This window comes from Acomys russatus, chromosome 20, assembly GCF_903995435.1.
Source record: "Acomys russatus chromosome 20, mAcoRus1.1, whole genome shotgun sequence".
NCBI classification, from domain to species: Eukaryota; Metazoa; Chordata; class Mammalia; order Rodentia; family Muridae; genus Acomys; species Acomys russatus.
In genome coordinates this window covers 44,757,992-44,785,854 of record NC_067156.1, presented here as the reverse complement: position 1 = coordinate 44,785,854, position 27,863 = coordinate 44,757,992, and the positions used below count along the sequence as shown (strand labels likewise).

At 38.6% G+C, this 27,863-nt stretch overlaps 1 protein-coding gene across 2 annotated transcripts in view; it reads right to left on the bottom strand.

Moving 5' to 3' along the window:
* Positions 1-27,863, bottom strand: part of Slc12a2 (solute carrier family 12 member 2) — a 68,160-nt gene that overhangs the window by 24,306 nt on the left and 15,991 nt on the right. For both annotated transcript variants that reach the window (XM_051163270.1, XM_051163271.1), the window contains exons 2-17: positions 27,327-27,446; positions 26,311-26,386; positions 25,581-25,676; positions 24,477-24,616; positions 23,742-23,852; positions 22,494-22,602; positions 19,973-20,100; positions 19,793-19,877; positions 17,953-18,104; positions 13,734-13,841; positions 12,249-12,372; positions 11,301-11,402; positions 10,017-10,172; positions 8,384-8,483; positions 3,521-3,632; positions 591-731 (exon numbers count right to left, since the gene is read on the bottom strand). In XM_051163270.1, the coding sequence (XP_051019227.1) occupies positions 591-731; positions 3,521-3,632; positions 8,384-8,483; positions 10,017-10,172; positions 11,301-11,402; positions 12,249-12,372; positions 13,734-13,841; positions 17,953-18,104; positions 19,793-19,877; positions 19,973-20,100; positions 22,494-22,602; positions 23,742-23,852; positions 24,477-24,616; positions 25,581-25,676; positions 26,311-26,386; positions 27,327-27,446 (1,860 nt within the window). The remainder of the gene's footprint in view (positions 1-590; positions 732-3,520; positions 3,633-8,383; positions 8,484-10,016; positions 10,173-11,300; positions 11,403-12,248; positions 12,373-13,733; positions 13,842-17,952; positions 18,105-19,792; positions 19,878-19,972; positions 20,101-22,493; positions 22,603-23,741; positions 23,853-24,476; positions 24,617-25,580; positions 25,677-26,310; positions 26,387-27,326; positions 27,447-27,863) is intronic.

Below are 27,863 nucleotides of genomic sequence, written 5' to 3'. Positions count from 1 at the left end.
CTATGGCAATACAGCTCCATGGTCAGAGCGGTTTCTACTTTTAATTATTTGTCTGATTAAGTTGGTAAATGCTGTGCCAATTTATATCTCCCTGTTACCTTCAGGATAGAGAGAATACAGTTCAGAAGTTAAGTAAACAGCTTAGTCCAAAATCCTAAGAAAGCAATAGCACTAAACATTTAAGCCTAGGCCTGATTCCAAATTTTCTCCTGTGGTGGTTAAAAAATACATTAACTAAAATGAGAAGTCTAAACTTAGAGCTAACAAATAAACAGAAATACAAAGGACAAGAATTTCTGAAAAGTCAAATAAAGATAAATATGACTCAACATTTTAAAAAGCAAACCTAGTGATCAGAGAAAGTAAGAAATGTCTAACAGAAAGAGATGAACAGGCTAAGATAACTTCCAAATAGGCTCTCTGTGTTACCCTACAGCACAAAATTTCTGTAGATTTCTAAATTAAAAAAAAAAAAAAAATTTGGTGGTTTAAAGATATTTTTTAAATGATATAAATTTGTATTCCCATGAAGAAAGAATTATAGAGACGTAACAGCTTTAATAAAATGCAGCACCGTGTAAGACCCTCACCTGCATCAGATACTGAGCACCTTCTCTCAAGTCATCTGCGTGAACTGGAGCATAGAAAGCCTTCATTTTGTTCTTAATGAGCCATCGCTGATATTTGGCTTGATCAATGGACATCTCTTTCATAGCTTGTCTTCGAGGGCCCTTTAAATTAAAACATTGTCAAGATTTTTATTTGAAACACAATCCACCTCACACAAAGATGAAAGACATTCCCTTATCCTGGCTTGAAAGAATGCGCTTGGGTGCTGAGATGGTGACGTGCAGCAGCAGTCTTCCATTCTCCCTTGAATGAAGTCTCCTTGATACCTAAGATTATATAAAGAGGGAGAGCACTGCTGGTACCTGAGGAAGGGAGGCAAAAAGATCTTTAAAAAAATTTTTTCAATCCTAAATTAATGAGAGAAATTTGCAATTACTGATAATGGGGGAAAAGATTACACAAAATAAAATAAAGCCCTTCAATTTCCAGTTTGCTTTCTGTTTGCTCTAAGTGTCTAGGTTATTAAATCACTGTAACTTGGGAATATCTTTCTTTTTTTTTTTTTTTTTTAGTTTTTTTTCTTTTTTTTCCCATTTTATTATTTTATTTATATTACATCTCGATTATTAGCCCTTCCTCTGTTTCCTCCCATTCTTCCCTCCCTCCCACTTCCCCCCTTCTCCCCTCCCCTATGTCTGTGATTGAGGGAGACCTCCTCCCCCTATATATGCTCTTAGAATATTGAATCTCTTCTTGGTAACTTGCTGTCCTTCCTCTGAGTGCCGCCAGGTCTCCCCATCCAGGGGACGTGGTCAGAAAAGGGGCACCAGAGTTCATGTGAGAGTCAGATCTCACTCTCCACTCAACGGTGGAGAATATCATAATCGTCGGCTAGGTCTTGGTAGGGGTTCGAAGTTTAATGCCTCTATTCTCCTTGGCTGGTGCCTTAGTTTGAGGAGGACCCCAGGACCCAGATCTGCCTGTCATAAAGTTCTTCTTGTAGATTTCCAGGACCCTGTGGGTCCTACTATTTCCTTATTCTTCCATGTTACTCTCGCCTAAAGTCTCAATAGGATGTCCTCTCCTCTGACCCACTTTCTTGGTAAGTAAAGATTTTCATGGTACGTACCCCTTGGACTAGTGTTTTGATATAAGTGAGTGTATACCGTTTGTCTCTTTTTGCTTCTGGGTGAACTCACTCATTATAATAATTTCTAGATCAATCTATTTGTCCACAAATTTTGGGAATTCCTTGTTTTTAATAGCTTAGTAGTATTCCATCGTGTAAATGTACCACAGTTTCTTAGTCCATTCTTCTACTGAGGGACACTTAGGCTGTTTCCATGTTCTGGCTATTATGAATAAAGCAGCTATGAACATGGTTGAGCATATGTCCCTGTTGTGTGATAGGGCATTTTCTGGGTATATTCCAAGGAGTGGAATAGCTGGGTCTTGAGGAAGCTCTATTCCCATTTTTCTGAGAAAGCGCCAGATAGCTTTCCAAAGTGGTTGTACTAGTTTGCATTCCCACCAGCAATGAAGGAGTGTTCCTCTCTCTTCACATCCTCACCAACACGTGGTGTCATTTGAGTTTTTGATCTTAACCATTCTGATAGGTGTAAGATGGAATCTCAGTGTCATTTTGATTTGCATTTCTCTGATGACTAACGAGGATGAGCATTTCTTTAAGTGTTTCTCGGCCATTTGATATTCCTCTGCTGAGAATGGGAATATCTTTCGAAATCAAAAAAAGACATATACTTCTGCTATTAGATGAAGCAAATGAGCTTTGCTAACTTAAAATTCCATTTGACCCTTTTTTACAACATATAAAATTTGTTAAAGAGATATATAAAACAAAAATTTGAAAGTAATTAAAACTATGTATCTTAAAAATAGATATGTAGAGAAAATACAATCTTTCCCAATTGTAGAAATTGTCTTCTTTGTAACATCCTGTGTTTAAGGCACTAGCTTCAAGGGATGAGCTACAGTCACACTGGGAGCACTCTGACTGAGGGCAATGCTAACAAGTCCTCCACACAATCCGTGTGTGTGCACCTGTATGCCTGTGGCCTTGGCTTTGCAACTAAGAGCAACTGTCACAGGAGTGGCAACCCAATGCACAACACACATTTCTGGTATCTAAATAAGGGAGTAGACTCTGAGAAAAATAAAATGGACACTAGGTTTTGTTTTGTTTTTTAATCCAAGACCTATCACTTATCTGTTGCTCTAAAAGACTTATTTTTAACTGCACTCAGATTTAGAAGTAGAATTTCTCAGTGAAGACAGCCTACATCTCTTGGCCATGGTTAGCACATCCTGCGGCCACCTCATTGTCCTGGTGTTTTCTTTCCCTAGAGAAGCACATGGGCACTTGTCTTACAAGGTTCATAAAGTAACATTATTTTAGATCTTGTATGCTTTGGTCCTGGGCTTCCTACCTTCTTTCTTTAAGGGTTTTCTGACAGCTCATTAGCAGGCACCATCTTCTTTAGAGAGACTGAAAAGTTTTCAGGTTCTGCTAACTCTTTTGAGCCTCAACTGCTGAGGTACAGTAGTTATTATCTAGGAATCTCTCTCATTATAGTTACCATGTTGACAGCCCTCAGAATGGCACCTCCGACGCATCTCAAGCTGACTTTGCTTCCTCTCTTCAACACTTTCCTTGGTCTGTAACAGGAACACCACTTACTCAACAGCAGGCGCACTCTGCTGAGGAGCAAAACAGCTTGCTTCATGAAAACTGTCGTCCCTATCCTGGATTTGGACCACAGACCCTGTCCAGAGCATCAGCAGCTACTTCTATGACCTCGTGCTCTTCTCAGAAAGTAAAAAGTTTGTAGTCCATTTGTCTAATTATTTCTAATCTAAAAAGGCCCATGAATAACAATCCATTTAATGAATTGAAAAATGTTTTACTATAGAAAACGAAGCTGATACATACCATATGCACATGGCCACAGATCATCAAGCCAACATTCTTTGTAAAGTCATGAACAAGATGAAGTAAAGCAGGACGTGAGTTTGGAGAACCTGTCATTACAAGACACTGTGGCCTAATTTAAAGTAAAAAAAAAAAAAAAATTAGAACAGTTTGAAGTTTTTATGTAGTTTCTCTAAGAACAATGCTAAAAAGGAACTTTTAAAAAAATCATCTTTAAGATGCAGGCTGTATGGGGCTAGAGAGATGGCTCAGTAGTTAACTGTGCTCACTGCTTTCCAAAGGACCCAAGTTCAGTTCTTAGCAGCCAAGTCAGGGGCTACAATTGCTTATAACTTGCTGGCCATCAAGAGCCTTCACAGACACATGGGGCACATGTGTACAGACAATTACACATAAATATAACCAAATGTTTAAAAGAATGCAAGCCACCATATGGTTTTGCTATGGAGATGACTAGAAATATAAATAAATAGATGAAATGAAAAACAAAATCTTATAACAAACATCATACCAGATGCCACTCTCCAACAACACGCAATTCTACACACTGAGTTTCTGGGAATATTACAGAATTTATCACTTAACAACTTATATCTTCAAAGATCATAACTGTTCCAGCCATTCCACAGATTCTGAAAAACTCACTGAGCACAGCTAACCTATAATATAAGCAGGTAAGTTCCATCTCAGCAAAATGACACCTATTTCATGCATCACCCCTCCATCTAATTAAGTTTACTCTTAAGACTTTGGGTACGTAAAAATTAAATACAGCAGTTTAAACTGTAAGTTCTGGTGGACTAAAATCTTTTATTTCTAGTTAATAATGATAAATGACAAAACTGTACTCAATTATCTCCGTAAACAGGAGAAACTGACAAAATATTTAGATGTCTTTTTGGTTGGGTATGGTAGTGCATGCCTTCCCTCCTAGCACATGAGAGGCAGAAGCACACAGATCTCTGGAGTTCAAGGTCAACCTGGGCTACATAGTAAGTGCCAAGACAGGACTACAGAGAGAAACTCTGAAAAAAATTAACTTTCACTAATTAGAGGAAATCTATCTTATTCATATAATAATCCCAGTATCCATTTTATCCACCAAAACCAACTGACAAAGTCCCTTAAATTAGCAACATCTATAATTAAACAAACGCAAAGAGCTGACTAGAATTCCAAGGTAAGGACTGGAGATGTGCTCAGTGACTAACAGCACTTCCTGTTCTTGCAGAGGACCAGGGTCCAGAAGCCACAGGGTGACTAAAAAAAGCCTGCAACTCATTTCAGAGGCTCTGAACCCCTCTTCTGATTCACAGGCATACATGTAGGCAAGAACACACATATACATAAAATTAAATGAATCTCTTAAAAAATTTAATTCTAACTTAAACACTAACTTTTAGAGTAGTCCCTAAAATAATAAAAATATTAACAAAGACTTTTGGGAATACTGACTTATTTAGAATTTTAGTAAAGTAGCTCAAAATCAACTCTGTCTGAGAGTTGCTTTGGAGTAATCAAATGTAGTGTCATGGCCTAGATGTTCAGTCCCCGCCTCTGAGTGTCTGCCTCACTTTTCAGCTTCTGGAGGTGGCATGGCTCTCCAGCTATAGAGAGCACCCGCCTCCACCTTCCCAGAGTGAGTAACTATGAGTAACTTACAACCCGCAACATGCTACTTGAAAGCGAGTTGTTCCCACACCTTCTTTCTCATATGCCAGGTCACGATGTAGTGATCACTTTGATCACAGAGTGAAACATATCTTTTAGGGAACAGCGGAATGCCAATACGTAAGGGTTGGGGATGCCGAATGACCAAAGCTGCCTACTTGCCATGAATGCCTGGACATATACCAATACCTTCCTTGTTCAATTATTGCATTTTTAAAAGCCTCTTCTTAGGGTAATTTAGAGTCTCTTCTAAACAATATAATTCTGTTACAGTTATAAAATCAAAAAGCCTATGAAAAAAACCATGAGAGTAAAGCACTAAAATATGGAAATCAATAAAGCCAGCAGAATAGTGAAGGAGCTGATCCTCATGAAAACCCAGTGAGAATGGGATGGATGTCAAGCTGATTCTAAACCTCAAATGCAGCAACATGAAATTGTTAGCACCCAGGCATCTCTAAGTATCTGCAGACAGCAGTGAAGCCATGTTAAAGAACCCAAACTCAAGAACATTGGCCTACAGTGCACAGGAAGCCAAGTAGGCAGAGCCAAGTCATTTCCATCACTATGAGGGGCAATGCCTGCATCTTAAACCCACTTGGTACTTGCTAAAAAGGCCTTTGTGGTCTAGGGGACACTGAAAATAGCTAAGGGCAGGGGTTGGCAATCTAAAGCAGAGGACTTAAGAAGGTTGTTTATGGGCAAAACTCTGAAGCCTCCACCTCCTTCCCTACCTGGCTCTCAGAATTCTGGTAGCAAGGATATACAAACAGCTTAAAATATTAATTTCTGAGAAATCTAATCAGATCAAAAAAGAAAGCCTTTAAGGTGACTTAAATTCCCTGAAGAATGAGCAAAGCCCCATTAATCTACATTGAGGACTTAACTGGCAAGACCTCGCCACCAATACTCCTTGCCAAGGGGCATAAACACTGAACTTTAGATGAAGCTAAATTCAAGAACACAAACTAAAGAAAAAGAAAACAATGAGAAAGAAACTTCAGGTAACTAATTTTTGGCCACTTTGAGTAAGGGTAAGATAAATATGAAATTAAATATGAAAAAAATTACAAGTTTTAATAAGAGAACAAAAAAAAGGAATTTACACTGTGTCTACCTTGTTTAAAAGTCATAAAAATATAAATATTAAATACAAATTAATCAAAGTAACACCAAAAATGTACTGGAAGTGTGGGAAGAGTACACCCATGTGCTGTGGCCAGAAAGAGGGAAGATAACAACTTAGATTCAGCTTATGACATCAATACAAATCGAGCAGGTAACAAAGCAGCTCACCACTCAAACTGCGCCTATGGGACAAGAAAAGGAGCATGGCAGATACGGCAAGAATTGGTTTTCATAGCAAAATTCTACAAACTCTCTTCTTTGTGCTATGTTTATTATGTTTATGAAAATTAAAACACACGTACCTATAATCTCAGGACTTGGGAGGGATAGAGGCAGGAGTACCCAGAAGTATGGGACAGTTGGGCTATTTAAATAAATAGAAAACAAAAAACAAAAACAAAAAAACCACCACCACCACCAACAACAAAAAAAACCAAACAGGGATAAAGAAAGGACTTCAAAAAATCCAATTATAATGTAAGTCCAAGCCAAGTTTTTCCTGGTTTAAAATTAATTGTGACTTTTGTTCATATCTACATTTATGTTACACAAATTACAAGAGAATAATTTCTATTTCTCTGTCATACTTGACACCAACTACCCAGAATATGCTGACATTAAAGATTTTCTCCCAGGGCTCTCATTTCCTTTATGCTGTTGTTTCTTCCTCTCTCACGTGCAAAGGTGTGGTTTCTGGGACTTTTCATTCTAGAGAAAAGGGATAGTGCATGGGCAAGTACCCAAAAGAGCAATCCAAGGAACACACACAAATTCTCCTTATAAGAAGAACAAGTCAGCTGGGCGGTGGTGGCACAAGCCTTTAATCCCAGCACACAGGAGGCAGAGGCAGGTGGGTCACTGTGAGTTCAAGGCCAGCCTGGCCTACAAAGCGAATCTAGGACAGCCAAGGCTACACAGAGAAACCCTGTCTCGAAAAACCAAAAAGAAGAAGAAGAGGAGGAGGAGGAGGAGGAGGAGGAAGAGAAGGAGGAGCAAGTCTATCCTGAAATGTATCTCCTCCTCAATGCTGTCCTCTGGAACAACTCTGTGTGCACTGCATAAACTAATGCAAAGTGGCACTTCATGACCAAAGACAGCCACCTGCTCTAGGGCAAACAGTTTGATCAACTAAAAAAACTTAATTTTGTGAAAATATAATTAAGTTAAAATGTACATAAATATACATAAACAATATCTATCAACAGTGCTTTAGTAATTGGATATAACCCATTATTAGCAATATATTGCACAAGTTTCACTGGTAACTAATAACAGACTAATGATATATATACAAAGTCATTTGCTGAGGAAAGCACAGTGCAAGTACTCCTTAGCCCAAAGCATAGAGTCTTATCACTGCAAGTGGTTTCTAGCTAGTTGTTAAGAAATGTGAATGACTTAGCGTTTAGTCTTAATAAAATTACAAAAATGGGTATATCAAAACGGGCCTATCTTAGCCAGGCATGGTTGCGCTGGCCTTTAATCCCAGCACTCAGGTGGCAGAGGCAGGCAGATCTCTGAGTTCAAGGTTAGCCTATTCTACAAAAAGGGAGTTTCCAGCCAACCAGACCTACACAGTAAAACCCTGTCTCAAGCAAATGAACAACAACAACAAAGCTCTTGGGGGGAGGGGAGTGAGGAGGGGGGAGGGGGGAGGTTCACCCAAAACCCATGCAACAGTTCACAACTGTTTGTAACTCCATTTCCAGGGGACCTGATGCCCCTCTCTAGCATCTGCAGGCACCAGGCATGCCAGGGATGCACAGACATACATGCAGGCAAAATATCCATACCCATAAAAATTTTTAGAGAAACTTATAAATAGGTGAACATCCATGAATGGTTACAAAGAGAAAAAAAAAATGTCTTCAAATGACAGTTTCAAAACGTTCATAACCTTTCCCAAAAGAAGGTAATTGTACTATTTGGTTTTGAATAACTTCCTAAGACCATCCAAACAAGACAGAGTATTTTGTATTCTTCCATATAGAACATTATTAAAAGACGAAAGGGTTAAGAATGACTGACCAGTGACCAGAGAATGAATGGTTCCTCATCACCTACCTGAAGTTTTTCACATGGTCTTCTACCCCAGAAAGACGAATTGAATGCTGCAGTGCACTCAGGTAAGTCAGGGCTTGTGTGGAGGATCCCCAGTTTACATCTGCGGGAAAACAGGTTCATGCAGTGTAATACCAATGGCAACCAATTCTAACCAATGAGACTGACAGCAAGTTGAGCAGATTTTCATGTTTGCAAGTCAACTGTAAAATAAACTACTACTCTATAACCTCACATGGTTCCAGTATACAGAAGTGCATTAGGACCATCATCATGGCTGTTGCTTCATTTGAGGAAAAAGTCTAACTGAATAAGGCATGATGATGCCGCTGCAGACATGTTCACATAACTCAAAACAACCTCTTAACAATGAAACATTTGAAATTATTCTTTACATAGCCGAAGAACTGAAGGAACGGGGTAGATTATAAATTCAGTAACTACGTTCAAGCTATTTAAGCATGAAAACATCCTTTCCTATTGAATAAAAAGGTTGAGCCTTGAATGATTTTAAACACATTAAAGTACGCCTGAAAGGCATTTTAGAGGAATGATTGCTCTTAAAGTAAAAATAAAGCCCCTTTATCCACTCGTTTCTAGAGCTGGCAGCTGGATCCAAAGGTCATCGTTTCATATCAAATGAAACCGTCTCGTTGCTGTTGAAAACTATCGTGCTTTAATTACGCATCTTCTGGTTTGTCCCATGGGCCAACTTTCCTAATGTCTTTTTGGCTGGTATTTTTCTGTATACTGAACCAATCCTAACAGCCCTTCCATGGATATCAGCCTGGACATTGTCAGTGTGGAAGACGGGAATCACTAACCATTTCTCAGTTAGGAACATTCATATTTACTTATGTGGGGAAAGATACATCTTTCCAGTGATTGAATTCCATGCTACACAGCAGTTCTAAAACAACAAGAGGCAACACACACACGCACCTGCACACACATATATATTTGGGTAGTAGTTACTATAGTACAGAATATCTGGAACCTTCAAAAGCAATTTTAAAACATATTAAGTGCAACAGAATGTCAGTTTATTATTTTTCTTAAAATAAGATTTGTCATAAAATTTTTTCATGGGTAAAAATGAAATTCTATAGGAATAAAACATTATAAAGCAGTTCATTGAAAGTAAATTTAGCTGAGGCTGAAGAGATGGCTGTTTTTTCAAAGGTCCTGAGTTCAATTCCCAATGATCACATGGTGGCTCACAATCATCTATAATAAGAGTTGGTGCCTCTTCTGGAATGCAGGCATACATGCAGGCAAAATACTGTCTACATCATAAATAAATTAAAAACACAAAACAAACAAACCAAAAAAAATTAAAAAAGAAAAGAAAGTAACTAAGTAAATTTGACTGGGCGCAGAGGCGCAGAGGCGCACAGCTGTAATCCCAGCACCCGGGGAGGCAGAGGCAGACAGTTATCTATCACTTCGAGGCCAACCTAGTCTACAAAGTAAGTCCAGAAAGGCCAAAGCCAGAGAAACCCTTTGGCCAAAAATGAACAACAAAAAGAAAAGAAGGAAGGAAGGAAGGAAAGAAAAGAAAAAAGGAAGAAAGAAAGATGCTCGAGGAAGAAAAGCAACACAAAAACATGCAGATGAAATAACGAAGGCTACTGACCTGGCTTTCTGTAAGTGACGTAAATGTACAGCCCCAGAACAGTCACATATGTGAGCAGGGCAGCCCACCAGTTAATGACGAACATTACCATGCAGCAAAGAACCGCTCCGAGAAGGGACACCCACATGTTGTAGTATTTGAATGCAGGGCGCCACCCTAAGAATGGCAGACAGAAAACGTCACTTGGACTTTTGTGTCTGTGACACATAATTATGTATAAAATATATTTCCTTACAGTTGCCACACTCAGATGACTTTGGTATGAAGTGCAAGAGTTACCACCTAATAGGGAAGCCAATGACTGTTATTGATCACAATGGCTTTGATACTTCAACAACTGAAGACAGTATTTTCCTATCGCTGCATCTTCTTAGACCTTTAGTCAATACAATCTTTTAAAGTGTAACCCAGCCTACCACAGTGAGCCTTCACACTGACTCCCTAGTAGGGCAGCTTTACTCTCTGCTCTCCAGCATCAGATGCGTGCAGTTCCAATGAATACACGCAACCTGTCAAGCACCCTCCCCACATAGCAAAAGCTAGGCGTGAACTCAGGAAATTCATACCTCTCCAGTCAGTGTTAATCAACGTAAAACTATTCATAAAAGGTTAAAAGATGATGTTTGAAACTTGCTACTAACAACCAATGGTATTTTAAAATTACTTTAATAAAAATTTACTTGGAAAATAGAACTGAGGTTATGACACAAGTATTCTCACTTCCTTTTCCTTCTGAGAACCATGCTTGTTATCTGGCCCGTTCCTGACAGACTTAATCGTTCTGTACTTTCCACTCTTTTCCTGACTTTCAACCCTTGTCTGTTTACGACAAAGGCCCCATGGTGCTTTCTCAGTTGACAGAGCCCCCTTTTTACTTATTGTGTAAAAACGTGTTGGGGCTGGGACTGAGGCTCAGAGGTGAAGTGGTGCTTATCATGCATGAAGCACCAGGCTCATGCAGAACCAAAAGGAAAAATCTTGGAAAGGTTATTAAATAATGACAATGTTATGAGAGCTGAATCAGATAGCCAAATAATGAAGACATTTTTAAAATAGGAAATAATTGTTTAATATGACAAACGCTATTTTTAATGACCTAAAAGGAAGAAACAGCTTATCAGTGTACTTCACGATAGAGACCTTTGAACACTGAGTTTGATTTAACTATAAAAGACAATTTTAATGAACTAAATTCACACACACTAAACTTTAGAATACTGAACATTTTGTTTCCTCTAAAATCAGAGCTATTAATACACATGAACTTTTAAAATGTAAAGTCACCTGGAGATTTTGCAAGTGATGCATGGAATACTGAAAAATTGATTAACGCATACGATGCAAGGAAGAAATTAGAGATAATTGGAGCAATAACATTCAATTCAGCTGCAAAAAGAAAAAAAAAGAGTAAGAAATGTATTTAATGGTATTTAAAACTTCAAAATTTGAAATATTTCTAATTTCTCCCCCCGCCTCAGACAGGGTTTCTCTGTATTAGTGTGTTAGCCATGGCTGTCCTAGAGTTGCTTTGTAGATCCAGGCTGGCCTTGAACTCACAGTGATCCTCCTGCCTCTGCCTCCAAGTACTAGGATTAAAGGCATGTTCCACCATGCCTGACAATATTTCTAATGTTTAAATAGCATAATAAATATCCCTGAATCTACCACAGATTGATATTTATATCTTGTTATCACAATTGACATAATTGGACTTTCACAGACAAGTAATTTAAGGGCTGCACACAATTCTTTAGAAAGTCTAGCATTATCTTCAGTAGCAAAGGACCTACAACTTTACATATCTCAGACAGAGGCATTAATTCCCTGAGGCACACTAGTATCCTTTCCCTCCCACCATCACCTCGCATCTTTCAGCACAAGGGTTCTGCAGCACTACACGCCTATAATCCTAGTCCTTGGGAAACAGAAAAAGGACCATCAAGAGTTCAAGATTATTTTTGGCTACAATGGTGAATAACAGGAGGCTAGCCTGGGCTACATGAGCCTCTTTTAAAAAGGAAAGTATAATTTCTTCTAGTCCTAACTTTACATAATGCCAATAATTTTAATAAATCATATCAGGCACTATTATTTTCAACATTTTACTTTGATTAGAAAGTAATTTAGTGCACTGAAGCATGGCACATTTTGTTAAAAACATAATATTCATGGTTACAGCTAATGCTATAAGCACACGAAAACATACATGATAATACTGTTCATAAAACTAACCGATTAGGATGAATCCAAGTGCAATTAAGAATGTTAAGATGTAACCACGGAGAGGCTCATTATTTTTCCCATAACCTTTAGCGAACATCTGGAAAGCTGGGTAGATATTGTCCTTACATAAAGCCTAACCAAAAAATAAAAATAAAAATTACAAACATTAAGATAAAATAAATTAAAACTAAGATATACACATTTGCTAGCAGTTAAAGTAAGTTAATCAAGAATGCGACCCGAGTCTCTCATTGCTGATACGTTTTGTTTTCTGCCTCAGTGCTTCACCTACAGAGTATTAAGGACATGTATATAGTTCAAAGAGCAGAAGGCTAGTTGGTTTATAACACTGCTTACGATTTTATTTGTCTTGACGCCAGCTATGTTAAAAGTCTACTTAAGAATCAGAGAAGCAGAAATAAAGCACAATAAAAAGGGAAACTGGAAATTGGCAAATATGATACAGTATGCTTATGTCTTGAAGAAAACCAAATCCAAATCTGAAACTTAAAAGCAGATTAAAAACCATAAATATAAAGTTTAACTGTTTTTCTTCAAATCTTAATAGATGCTGCATTAAAAATCATATTCAACACCATTACTATACTTGTTGGCTACAAATATAATATTAAGAGCAAGGCTAGAAAATTAACATTTATCTGACATAGTAAGGAAAATGATTCCCTAGTCAGGACTAGCTGCTTAGTGATCACTGCAGGAAGCAGGGTTCATCCTGGCTACCACTGCACCTACTGCAATTCATGCAGCATGGACCACATAAGCTACTACTGAAGTTAGCATCATTATAACTGAAACCATTATTTACTACTCCTAATTTGTAGTCTTACACTGTACTCCTAATACTGACAAGAATCCTAAACTTTTATGCTAAGCATGTATGTCAAGAAGCAAATCCCACCCTTTTTGGCCCTATATATTTATTTTGTCATCTTCAATTATGCATGTGCACCTGGAGTCACAGGCGGTTACGAGCCATCCAATGTTCATACTAGAAACTAAATTTGGATCCCTGCAGGGGCCTGTACTGCTGAGCCATCTCTCTAGACCCTCAAGTCGTCCTTTCTTTTTTTTTTTTTTTTTTTTTGGTTTTTTGAGACAGGGTTTCTCTGTGTAGCCTTGGGTGTCCTGGACTCACTTTGTAGACCAGGCTGTCCTCAAACTCACAGCAGTCCACCTGCCTCTGCCTCCTGAGTGCTGGGATTAAAGGCGTGCGTCACCACGCCGGGTAACTCATGCTTTCTAAAAGAACATTCCAAAGCATGTACCTTGATAATAGAAAAATGCATAAATGTTTGTATGGATCAACATAGTATTTATATACATAAAACTTATACCAATTTTCATATATGTACATGCAAACATCAAACACATGAAGTTGATAAAGTCAACCTATTTAAATATAGGAACAACCCAAAATCTGAAATATTATTTTAATATCCCTTTCAATAAAAATTATAATATGAAAATATTTACCTGAAATATTTTGGGAGCACTCACAAGAGATGCTAATGCTGATGAAAGTGTAGCTGAGAAGATGCCTGCAGAGATTAAGGGTGCAAATCCTGACACCATGCTCATCACCTTAAGTAAGCAACAGAATTGGAGATTAAGTCATAAAAGCAATTTCAAAAGAAAACAGAGTATTAAGTATTTGATAATTCTAATAAAGAAAATCAATACTAGAATAATCTAATAGTAATTTGGTAAATAATAGCAGTGAGAAGGAAATTACAAATTATTTAAATAGGCTTACAACTAAAATATCCTTTTCTCTGGTAAATTTTCAAATGTGCAGATGGCAGGAAAAAAGAAGACAACCAACTATCCCTCACCAGGTTTCAACCACAGACAACTTAGGCCAATTCTGTATCATTTTAAAATAAATCCTAGATTTTTAATGCATAAAGGTTTGGTATGTATCTCTTAACACTTTTGCAAATTATAGCTAGAGCCACTGGCCCAGCTCACTGATTTGGCCATATTCCTTCACAGTGTCACATATCTAGTCAGCAATCAAACTCTCTCACTTGTCCCCATTTTCTTGGTCATTTTAAAACAGATTTTTGATTTTTTTTTTTTAACAAACCAGCTCTCAAAACTGATTGCTATATTTGGTTGATATAGCTTTTCAGTATTTGTAATATATGGCTTCAGATTTTTTCATTTCAGTTTGTCCCTGCCATCCTCTGCAGCTCCTACCCTACATCCTGCACTGCACTGGCCATATTCCTCCACTGTGTAACCCATTTCTCTCATCCTCAGCCCAAATGTCAGATTGAAGTTCAAGCTCCTGTCTGGGTGTACTACATTATGATTGTTTATTCTTATGGGGTTGTAATTGTATTGTGGGTAAAAAGTTTTTTTTTTTTTAAGCACTTAACAGTTAAATGTAAAAACAGGTCAAGCCAAAAGGTTATGATACAAATTCTATTGTGCTTCTAAATAACCTGGGATATGAAAAGTTATAAACAAAACACAATTAACCACACTGATAAATGAAGGTAGGAAATGTGTACATTAACCTCATTTCATTGTTCTCCCTGTGCGTTATGCGCACACATTTCCTGAGGGCGCATGTGCATGGGCATGTGTGCATCCCTCCCAGATTTAGGCATGAAAACTCCAGGCTCAATTCTCTGGTTGCACCGTCCTTTGTATAAATCACACCAATGCCCTATGCTTAGTATCAGGAAAAGCCAACTAGACTTCTGGCTTTCCAATTTAATATTTTCCCAAACCTCAGCACTTCCTAAAATGTAATGGTGAAGCCAGAGTAGAAAAGACATAGTGACACTGAATAAAAATAGTGGTGCTATCACCACTCTGTCTACAGCATGCAGCAGCACAGAGGACAAGCAAGGCGGCTCTCCGGATGAGGCCCTGGATGGAGGAAAGGAAAGGTAACATGTGTGCACACTAAGCACAGTGGCCAAGTCCCAGATAAACAGAGGATTAGTAAGAAAGAAAAAAAGAAGGAAGGAAGGAGAGAGCAGCTCACTTCACTCTGCTCACCATGCAATACGTAACTCAAAGGTTTCACAGGATAAAAAATGTATAACAAGACAAAACATATATTATTCAAAATTTTAAATCAACATGATATTCCAAACACTTCTACTCCCTTTAACCTGAAGTCATTTATATATGAAAAACAGCATTGTAAAGGGAAGCTCGCATGGATTTTATCAGGCACCTGCAGCCATTGAATGAGAATGGCCCCGTAGGCGCATATATTTGCGTGCTTAGTCCCCAGGTGATGAACTGTTTGGAAGGCTAAGGAGATGTGTCCTTGTTGGAAGAGGTATGCTGCTGGGGTTGGCACATCAGGCCTAGTGTCTGTCTGTCTCTCTCTGCCTGCTGTCTGAGGATCAAGAATTAAAGCTCAGCTAATTCTCCAGTAACATGCCTGCCTGCACCCCACCATGCTCTTTCTCACAGTGATAATGGACTCAGCCTCTCAAGCTGTAAGCAAGTCTCCAGGTAAATGCTTTCCTTTCTGAGCATTCTTGGTCATGGTGTCTCTTCACAGCAACAGAACACTGAGGCAGCATGTACCTTATATATTGCTTAATTATGTTCTATCAACTGTCCTCACTCTCTAAATGACACATTATTTACACAGGATTCTCCCCATCATCACCATGTTGCATTTCTTCCCATAACATTAAATGTTTCACTTATTTAAATTAATTAGTGCTTTACTCAAATTCCATAAAGGAGATCATAAAGAACACAGTTTTTTATTTCCAGGAAACACACAGAAACTGGACTAGCACTCTCAGTCACTGGACAGAGACCAATGTTTGTATCTTTTGTACACAGTATCAGTGTTGGACCTAGCTCGAATTAGCTTAGCACGGTTATTTTCCTTTCTACAATTTTGCCTAAACCTGTGACTAGAAAACTCAAACTTGTATCATATAATTGAGTCCAAAATTAACTGCTTGAAACTATACAATGGAAAATAAAATGCCATTAAAATTTGTATTTACAAGGCTGTATCATAGGTGGGCATGATGGTGCACACCTTTAATCCCAGCACTCTCAAAGGCCGAGGCAGGTGGCAGATCTCTGTGAGTTCAAGCCCAGACTGGTCTACAAAGTAAGTCTGGGACAGCCAAGGCTACACAGAGAAACGCTGTCTTGGGGAAAAAAAAAGAGTTGTATCATAAAATATTTACATATTAAAAATAGCAATAGTAAGCTCAAAAATATTCAGAGTCTCACTACTCTGTTATGTTTTGGTAACAATTTTTCTATTTTTTTTTTAACTTGGGATCCATAGAAATCTGTATTCTATAAAATTACTATTTTGCATTAATCTCCTGAATTTATATGTTTATTTTTGTTTTGATCACTGTAGAACACTCTTTACCTAGGTTCTAAAACCCATACATTTGATATATAAAATTTCACTTCATTGCCACTATCTTTCTCCTATGTGTATGTCTGTGCATGAAGACACGTGAGCATGCTCATGTGACAGGAAAAAAACAACCGTGGGTGTCATTCCTCAGGTACAATCTCACATCTGGCCTGAGATCTGCATCGGGTGAACTCTTGCTTTCTGCCAGTGAGCCCCAAGCATTTAGTTGTCTCCGGCATCACAAGCACACCCTGCTACACCTAGTTTTTTTTCACATGGTTTCTGGGGACTAAACTCATGTCCACGCAGCCGCCTCCTCAGCCCCTTGCATATAACATATTAACAGAGGTAAATAATAAACAAAGAATTAGCTGTCTCCAAAGCTTAAGGACTAATGCTGATCTTTATACAGATCACATTTTAAATGTTCTCTAACTTTTAAGCATCTATTCACAATTAAGTTCTCTTGTTAAATGGCTGTTTGGCACAGCATGAGCCTACACAGACCATACCTAATTACTTAGCATTACTATTAATACCAATCAAAATATATTGAGAAAAGGTATCATGTAGTCCAAGTTGATACTAAACTTGAAACATAGCTATGGATGACCTGAAAGCTACTGGGAATATAGGCATCTGCCACTTCACCCAGTTTATTTGGTGCCGAGGAGTGAGGCCAGGGCTTTGTGCATGGTAGACAAGCACCCACCAACCAGCCACATGCCCAGCTCTATCAGTTGGTGTATCTTTTTTTTAAATGGTGGAGGCAGACACATCTGGGAGGGTCCAGAGTGGTCATGATCATGAACCATGTGGGGAGAGGGAGAGGGCAAGGGAGAAAAAGGAGCCGGGTACAATAGCCAGGAGGCCAAAGGTACAAAAGGAGCAAAGGAGAGGGCGGTCAGCATATCTTAATTCCTTATTTACTCATAAAGAAACATTGAGGGCACTACTAATTATTAAGAAGCTAAAATAGCTAGAACTATTTTGGAAGATGAATTTAATCTGACTTTAAGACTTATTATACAACTATGTAAATCAGGACTGTTACTGATGAAGAGAGACCCAAAGCTCATGAGCACACAAAATGACTTATGAAAGATGCTTTTTTTCCCCTGACTTTCTGAAATAGTATACCCATATGCTGCATGTATACACACTACATACACTACCAGAAAACTGTAACTTGTAAGGGCTTCGTTTTATCAATGAATAGTCTCAAAGTTTATTTACTCTCTCACACTTTTCCCACTTGCCTAGTTAATGATAATATAGTAAAGCAATAAACACGGAGTGTCTACATAATGTAAGCTCAATGCTCACCTGAAAGTTGTTCATTAGCCCGTAAGAGCAAGCATGACTTTCACAATAAGAAAAGTCAAAGTTTAATTTGCAGGCTGCAGATGTACAGTTTGTTAGCTCCATTGTCATGGTATCATTAACATTCCCAGTGGCATCCCGAACAACACAAGAACCTGAAGCACAAATAGCGATGAGAATAACTCCTTTCCGCATGCCTCCTACAATTATACATCCATTCATAAAGAAATCACAGGACTGTCTAGTCACACATTCATAATAGCATATGCTATGTTTATACATATCTTTACTATGAATGAATGAAGTAAGGGCTTTGGAGGTCACTAAAATGTAAGTAATGAAACTGAACCTTCTAAAAAAAAGTGTGTAGCCACAATGCTGGAAACCTTTGTATAACTATTTCAATGACTAGATGGGCTACAGAGCACTTTGGTGTTTTCCTCTACCCTTCAACCACTTTGGCAGAAGCATCTCTCCTTCTACATGCTCCTGTGAGATCTTACAGGCTCGGAAAGAGGAGAGCCCTGCGATGGCAATCAGCTTGTAAGCAGCTTTCATGTCCTGTGGCTGGCTTCTTTGTTTAGTGACAGTCACTGTCCAGTCTTGGCTATGAGCGTTAAAGAGAAAATCCTGCTTCTGTCTCCTGAGCAGCAGGATTCTACACTATGTGTGGGTGTACCTGACATCTTTGTGTGATGAAGGCTCTGTTGCTTTGAAGGTTACACAACCATTGGTACAGAGCTCTTTACTGGCCCCTCTCCTGAACACCAGGAAAAAGGGGCAATCCTGCTGCTTACTTAATACAGATGGAATGAAGTGAGCATGAGGTCTAGCAATACCAGAGGGTCAGACCAAAGCAGAAATGTATTAGTGGAAGCAAATTATTTTAAAAGTTGGAACATAACCAGTTATACCATTATTTAAATTAAGAACAAATTTTATTTTGCTAGGCTACATATTATATAAGCATACTTGAAAGTTTTAGGAAAACATAAATTTTGTTAAATGAGTATGCTTATACACATATTTGTTTTCTCAAACAAATATCACAATTATGTATTAAGAATAAATAAAATCCAAAATCATTTCTAAAAGGTACTTTGGACCATATGGTACTGCTAACATTTCTAACTTTTGTTCAAATTTGAAAATTACCTGAGAGATAGCTATAAAATTTGGAAATAGAGTTCTGTTGCTACTTCTGAAGAAAGCAATGAAACTGTGGTAAAAATGCAGTATTCTCACTAAATATACATGGAAACCTCTTATCATGAAATTAAATTCAGAGCTTAAAATGTTGTATGAGAATCAATAGGTGTGTGTACAGTGGTGTGTGAGGGACTGCCTGGGCCTCTCAATTCTTTAAAACTTAAGCATAAAATGTATGCCGGCGTAGTGGCACTGTGATCCCAATACTCGAGGAAGCAGAGACAGGCAGATCACTGTGAGTTCATGGCCAGCCTGGTCTACAAAGCAAATCTAGGACAGCCAAGGCTACATAGAGAAACCCTGTCTCAAAAAAACAAAAACAAAAAAATTTACTTCCATGTGAAAATATATCTCATATGTCCAAATAAAACATGAGCTTACAAGTACAATTACATATATTTCTAATTTACTATAGTAGTAAATTGCCAAAAAGCATTTGGTGGGTTTATTTTTTTTAATGTCCCTGTAAATTACTACTAGTTTTCCTCCAGATGTCTTTGGATTGCAGCAGGCAACTCACTCTGTGCCTTTTTACCAATATGTTGGAATGCTACAGGCAGGAAATGCTATGCTACTACTTCTGTTATGGACATCACAAAATTTCTGAGACACATGAAGAAGAAAGGCTATTTACCCACAGACACTGCAATTCCTATGTAAACCACCGTCGTAATCAAGATGGCTAAGAGCGTTCCTTTGGGTATGGCTGATTGAGGATCCTAAAAGACAAGATATGCTTAGTCTATCTTTAATAATAAATGCATTACAGCATTTTAACATAGCTATGACCAATACAGTACTTCATAATACTTACTGCAAGATCACCTGAGATATTTGCTCCAGCTAGAATACCAGTTGCAGCAGGAAAAAATATGGCAAATACAGAAAAGAAAGTCTCTTCCTCTCGAAAGTCCGGTCCAAAGTTCTCACTAAATATTTCCGCTACAGAGGACAAAATGTTTTGGCAATTACTGGACAGCAAATAAGACCAAAATAATTTACATTAAGAGTAATAAGAATATATGGTCTCCACACAATTGGTCATTCTATTTAATGCTAATTCAGAATCAGTGCTCCTGACCCCTGGTGGGAAGGAGTGGTCTGTGATCACTGTTTTGCCCTACAGTTTTTGGTGCCTCTTGCCGGTGACTGTTTAAGAACATCAAACCTGAATTGTTATCACTAATTCAAACAAAAGTCACAATATAGATTACTGCCCTACTCTCCCCCAAGTTAAAACAACAACGACAAAACAACTAAAAACAAAAACACTGGGATTAAATGTGTGGGCCACCACACCCCGCACTTAACTAGTGATTGATGTGGGAGGGCCTAGCCCATTGTAGGTGATGCCATCCCTGGGCAGATGGTCCTGGGTTCTGTAAGAAAGTAGGCTGAACAAGCCATGATGAGCAAACCAGTAAGCAGCGCCCCTCCATGGCCTCTGTGTCAGCGCCTGCCTCCAGATTCCGGCCCTGTTTGAGTTCCTGCCCTGGCTTCCTTAAATGATGAACAGCGATGTGGAAGTATAAGCCAAGTAAACCCTCTCCTCTCCAAGCTGCTTTGGGTCATGGTGTTTCATTACAGCAACTATAACCCTAAGGCAACCACCTAATGGTTTTCTGGTTTCCCGAAGACCAACTTGGAAGGTGCTTGCAAACACAGCCCCCTGGCCCCATTCCCTCTTATCCTTCCTTCTCTTATCTCTTCTCCTTTATTCTTTATTCTCAGTCTCAGACTGATCCTACTACTGACATGAAACCTCCATATTTTTTTACATTTAAAGTACCATGTAACGTTCTGTCACCACTTATGGCATATAAAAGTAGAAGCCAAATAAGCCCTTTCCTCTGCATCTTGATTTTTAGTTTTGTGTAACCCTAACTAAGAGGGGTGAGAGGAGTAATAGATACAACCATCACTGAGTCAAGCAGAACGTCATTCTCATGGACAACAAGGAAAGCCTTTCAAAAAGGAAAAGAATATGGGTGAGGAAAGAGACAAAAACAATCAATACTGTTCTATGCCATTGTGACTAGACAGAAACCCACTTAAGAGAGACTACTAATAAAACCATGTGCTTAAAGGCATATGGGGGCAAGGTGATGTACACTGTCTCAAAGTATCACTTGTTACCTGTCAATAAGAGGCAACTTCCCAATAGAAACGCCTTTTTGTCATCACCTTAACAAAGGGACATCAATTAACATCATCATAGTGGGGAACCCTCAGACCACTGTTTTTTGTTGTTTGTTTGTTTGCTTGTTTTTGAGACAGGGTTTCTTTGGGTAGACTTGGCTGTCCTAGACTCCCTTTGTAGATCAGGCTGGCCTTAAACTCACAGTTGATCCGCCTGTCTCTGCTTCCCAAGTGCTGGGATTAAAGACGTGCGCCACCACCGGCACAGCTGCCACCACCACCTGACTGCTCAGATCACTCTGAACCCCTATTCTGAGTGCTAAGAACATATCACTTATCTAGCTAATGTAAACAACCCCCCTGGAGAGATGACCTCCCGCACACATATAAACAAATATGGATCTGTAATCTTGAAAACTGTCAGCATCACAGAAGACAAAACTGCCTTATGGGACTCAAGATTATACAATGAGTCATGGCTTTGCTTTATTTTAAAAGGGAAAGAAAAGTGAACAAGTTAATACAACTGATCTTGGGCAGGGAAATCAGCAGTTGCTATTCGGATGCCCACGGAGAACTGAAAAATCTGTGCATCTGTGCACCATACCGAAGACACATTCCCTGAATTGTCCTTTCCTTAGCAGATAGAAGCTGAAATATTTAGAGATAGTCTTAATTTGCGGCTTCTATCTGCTTTCACTGTCCATAGCACTTTTAAACTGTAATTTTTAAAAAGCCGTATGCCAAGTAGCATTTTGGTTAATAATGGGCAATAGCTATAACAGGTTCTATAAGCTTTATCCAGTCTGATGACATCACAGGATGCTTGTGCGACACTACAGTCACCTAAAGACATGTTCCTTACATTCCCATCACCAAGAAACACATAACTACACATATAGTAAGAGCCATGTGGCACCTGCTCCTTAGTCACACTGGCTTCTCTACATTCTACCACCTGTTGTTGCTAATATTGAAAAACAAAAAGTGAAGATGAAAGTGAGCTTACTCTAGTTGCACAGCCTACATAACGAGGGCAAAAACTGAGTTACGCATTAGTGTGAATCACCAGGCCAAACTTAATTACAGTATTAAATACCTAATGTATTAACCTAATGTAACCTAATGTATTAACATTAGGTAATAGAAGAATGCTGTAATTTGCACTTTAAAAAGTATTCCATCTTTTTACTTACATTTATAGCCAAAGAAACCCTTGGGCTTCTTGCTCTCCAGTGAGATAAATGTTCCTATGACAAAGTCACCGATGGCCAGAAGAAGAATCACCAGCAGAACAATCTGAGCCTGCAGGGTTAAACATGAAAAGCACAGCCTTGTCTACTGCACTCACTTCCAGGACACACATAATTTGTCTTACCTTGCCTTTCTGTCAAATGTCTTAAAGAATGTGATGCATTCAGGAGGTGCTCAATAAATGTTGTTACATAAGTAACACCCTTAAAGAACTGGGTCTTAAAGCCTGGTACAGTGTCATGAGTCTAAGGTAGAAGGGTCACAAGTCTGAGACTAGTCTGAGCTTTGAGCTAGTTAGTGAGACCCTGCCTCAAACAAAACTATGTGAGAATGTTCCATTATGGACAGAGTCATGCCATACATTTCTAGTACGAGTTCTAAAGATGGGTATATCCCCACAAAGCCACGGCTTCTCAGTCTATACAATTGTCCCCTACCTTCCCGCTAAGACTGGCCTCTTGACAGGGAGAATGTGTGATACCAGCACAAGTTTCATATCAAGTCCAAACATAATGTATCTGTCTGTAACTGTTCCAGGAAAGAAGGAAAAACAGAAACAAGTGCCAAGTGGGGGGCTCAAGGAGCAATGGCACTGGGAGGGGAGAAAGCCTGAAAGCTATCAACAACTTTACTCCAATATTAGCTTCTCAAAAAAAAAAAAGGGGGGAGGGGGCAAATACCATGTCATCTGTGTAAACAAAACTTCTTAAAAAGCATTTTAAAATATGATTACTATAGGGAGGGAGCCGCATGTGCATACACAGTGCATGCAGTGTACGTGTGACACTCAGAGAAAACTTTAGGGCATGGGCTCTCTCCTCCTGCCGTTCTGTGGCATCCAGGGGTCCACCTTAGACCACAGGACCTCTACAGCCAGCACCTTTAGCCATGAGCTGTCTTGCTGGTTCAGCAAGAACGTCTTACACATTAACTGTGGCTCAAGTAGAATTAAATTATAATCTTTTCATAAAGCCAATTTGTCACATATGTAAATAAATGAAGAACTGGGATACATTCAGTGGTAGACTACGTAATGCACATCACACCGGGGGGCCTTGTGCTCACTATTTATATATCATAAACTTCCACAAAATGGTCACTTTTCCACTAGACTGAAACTATCAGTTTGAGATTCCCGCATCACTAGGTGTGTGGACTAAATACTTAAGAGACGCTCTGTCACAGCTCACCTTTGCTTCCCACTCCATTCCGGCTACAGAGATACCCAGAAGAATCACTACTGTAATGGCTCCAATAATTCGGATATCATTGATTTCATCAATCATAAGTATGGAATGTTCCTACAAAAGAGAAATACAATAAGCACCTCCTTACGTACAGACACTCCATCAGTGCTTATTAAAGAATGGACAGAGGAAGGCATGGTGAAGCATGTCTGTGTTCCCGGCACTTGCAAGTTAGAGGCAGAAGGACTAAAGCTAGCCTGCTTTATACTACAAGTTCCTAGCCAGCTACACTGCAAGATTCTGTCTCAAAATCAAGAAAAGAAAAAAAAAAATACTTTTAGTGTCATTCAGTTGTCTTTTATATTCAATGTTTTATTAAATTATTAATACTGGTATATCTGATATAGACCTAACAAATCAAAAGAGGAATTACTAACAAAGAGAATTATAATCTGACTGGTACTGCTCAGTGTTATGAAGCAGCATAAAAGACATGTATGATGTGTTTGGTGTCATCGGTGAACTCACACTTCATTGGTCTTTTATGATAGATGAGGGAAAAAGAACAAGCCTTCATGTTACTGTCAAAACCACAAGTTCCTACTCCATAAGCAAAATTACTTATAAGAGTTTTAATAATGTAGACAGCGTTTTTAAAGCTCACATATAGGTTAAGCTGAGTGTATGTGTGTATCCTCTCAGTGAAGATATGGCAAATGAATGATTATGTCCAATTACCTTAAGCAGTTCCACCACAGTTTCTGCAAACCCAACAACATACATAGCAACAGCCACTGCATTGGCAAAAGCAAAGATCAAGCCAATTGCACCACCAAATTCTGGCCCTAGACTTCTGGAGATTAAATAATATGCTCCTCCTAAGGAAAAGAATGAAAGTCAGTTAGAGTTTTAATGCCAACAATTCTCTAAATTACACCAAGGAATCACAAAGCCGATTCAGCCAAGTAGGTGAACGTTTTCAGATGAAACAAGAAGACTGGTATTTGAGACACTTTTGTTCTAGAAAGTATTATAGAGAAAACTGCCTTAATAAAAGAGGAATGAGTTTCAGAACTGTCTTTTGTAGCTTCTATAAATATTTCATTGATCTGAAAGTTACAACTTGAAATTTACCTATCACAGGAAAGAACTACAACACTTCTTGCTTGGTAATACTAGAAATCCATAGTTAATCAATGTGTTTAAAGACAAGACAATCTGACTACCAATAATTAACTGATTTTACTAATATAGTACTTTTTGTCACATGTGAGAAAATGTGTTTTGGCTTTACCGATACCCAAATGAGAAAGCTTAAAATTATTTCAGGAAAAAAAATTGTAAACATTTGAGACCAAGCAGCACAATCTCTATCCAGTTTAAATTTTGCTAAAACTTGAATATAATTCAAGTTTTATTTCTGGTTTCATTAGTCATAAAAATAAAGTAAAAAACAGATATGTCGCATTCATCAAGATAAGGTATGTCAAAACCATGGCATCACTCTCAATGCTAAGGTTTCAAACCACGGCTGCTATTATTATGATCTTAAGTCCTAAGAAAACTGACACTGTTACAAACCCAGCATGTGCCACATGGGGTTCAACAATTACGTGAGTGACTGAAGGACAAGTCAAATACACTTCAGCCTGAGTGACGGCTGAGGAGCAGCATTGTCTAAGAGCAGGATCAACGGGACTCAAGCAAAGTCCACCAAGGACAAGCTCTCAAGAACACAGAGGGGATTTACAGATGGGAAAGGTTCTGGGCACCGAGGAAGATAAAAGAACTTAAGAAGCATGCAAGTGTCCTCCAGGTAGCGCCTGTGCTAGGTGGGCTTACCTCCTCTTACAAACCCATTGGTAGCTATTGCTGAAGTAGACAATCCTGTGATAGTCGTCACAACGGTGGCCATTGCTATTACAAGTACGGAGAGACCTTCAAAGGAGAAAAAAGAAACTAAGAGCCTTATATATTCCTAAACTTGCCATTATAAGAACCAGCTGGGCTAGACATTGAATTAACATTATGGACCATGGTGTTTTGAGTGAGAATGGCCACATAGGTTCACATATCTGAATGTTTGCTTTCTAAGCTGGTAGAGTGTTTAAGAAGATTTAGGAAGTGTAAGCTTATTGGAGCAAGGGTGTCACTGGAGGTGGGCTTTGAGGTTTCAAAAGCCTACACCATGCCCAGTCTCGCTCTCTCTGCCTTCTGCTTGTGAATCAGATGTGAGCTCAGTTGCTGCTCTGGTGTCATGTCTATATACCCGCTGCCATGCTCCCCATCATCATGGTCCTGAGCTGACCCTCTGAAACTGTAAGCAAACCCTCAATTAAATGCTTTTCTTTTATAATTTGCCTTGGTCATGGTGTTTCTTCTCAGAAATAGGTAACTAAGACACAGGCCACAAATTACCTAATTCTAATCTGATTTTTGAGAAATGAAATAAAAACTATGAAAGTCAATTACGGTTGCAATCTACATAAGGGCAACAAGACTCAGTCACCAATTGTAGATAGGCACACAGCTATTAGAACATTCAGAATAAGTGGTGTAAAATTCCCCTTACCTATTCCAGCTTGACCCACAATCCATGACAATCTAATAAAGAGCATCACACCCCAAATGTTTAGCATACAGCGTACCTGGGAGAGAAAAAGAGGTCACACAACAGGTAAAGAAATGTAATAAAACATGATGCAGCAATAAATACTAAGCAAGCCAAAAAATAAAATGCACTTGAAACCACAGGAGAATTTTGAAATCTCTTTTTCCTTAAGTTTGCCAAAGGGGCTTACTGAGAACTTACTACTAGCTGATTAAGTGCAATATAAGTATGTTTACAAATAAATGTGTTCACCAGAAGTGTCAGAAACACAACAGAAGACTATTTTAAGACTTCAACTCTGGTTTTGTTTTGTTTTTTGTTTTCAAGATAGGATTTTTCCACAGTTGTCCTGGATTTCCTATGGAGACCAGACCAGCCTTGAACTCAGATATCTCTCTGCCTCCAGAATGCTGAAATTAAAGCCCTGTGCCACTACAGCTGGACAAGACTTCAACATGCCTTTATCAGTTAAGTTTTGTATGTACATCTGTAACATGTTACGAATGGCTAAGCTGAGTTAAGTACTGCATATACACCAACATAAATGTCATGGATCACATCATTTTTGAAAATTTTAAACTAAGTGTGATACTCCCACAACTTAAGCATATATTAATTTTTTATTCTGTGTTCCTGTTTATTGTACAACTGATTCAGAAGCAAAACGATGAACACAAGTTCCCGCCAGCCCAGCGTACAGCCCAAGTTCTAGGCCAACCAGGGCTATACAGAAAGACCCACTCTACAAGAAATAAAAATTTGTGAGTTTCCAATTTTATCCAGATGATGTGTATAACTGACAACCATTTCTCCCCTAAAAACAAAAGAAACATATAAGGCATTAACTGGGCCTTTCATAGTACTCACAAACAAATAAGGTTAAAAAAAAAAAAAATAGTAATCTTCTTGAGAATGTCAGCTAAGTTTTCTAATCAACAGAAGGACTGTAACCAAGTGGACGGAATCTGCATACATACTAATACACCCTTGATCCAGCCAAACTTTACAACTCCTTTACTTTCAGCAGTGTATGTGACCACAGCATCTCTGGTTGGAGTACTTTCTTCTCCATTTGCAAAGCCATCCTCAAATGGTTCCTGGTTACAGAAAGAAATATGAACACAGAATAAGAATTAGATACAATTTTGAATCACTTGGTAAAGACAGATATGGTTACTAAACATGTTTGACCATACTTAGGATGACATAAAACTTCCAGGAATGAAATGCAGTAATTTACATAGTTTATTTCCCATATATGCTCATGAATTCAGAGTTTGGTCCCCAGTGTAGTGGTACTGGAGGGAGGTGTGGAACTATAAAAAGAAAGAGGTCTAGTTCAAGGAACCTGTATCACAGGGGAGCTACCCTGTAAGCATGTGTCCTGGATGTAGGTGATGCAATGCTCACACTTGCACATGTTCCTGATAAGGTGATACACACAAGGGGACGCCCTTACCAAAGCCCACAACATGCTGTCTGGGCTTTCAGCATTCACAACTGTGAGCCAAAAA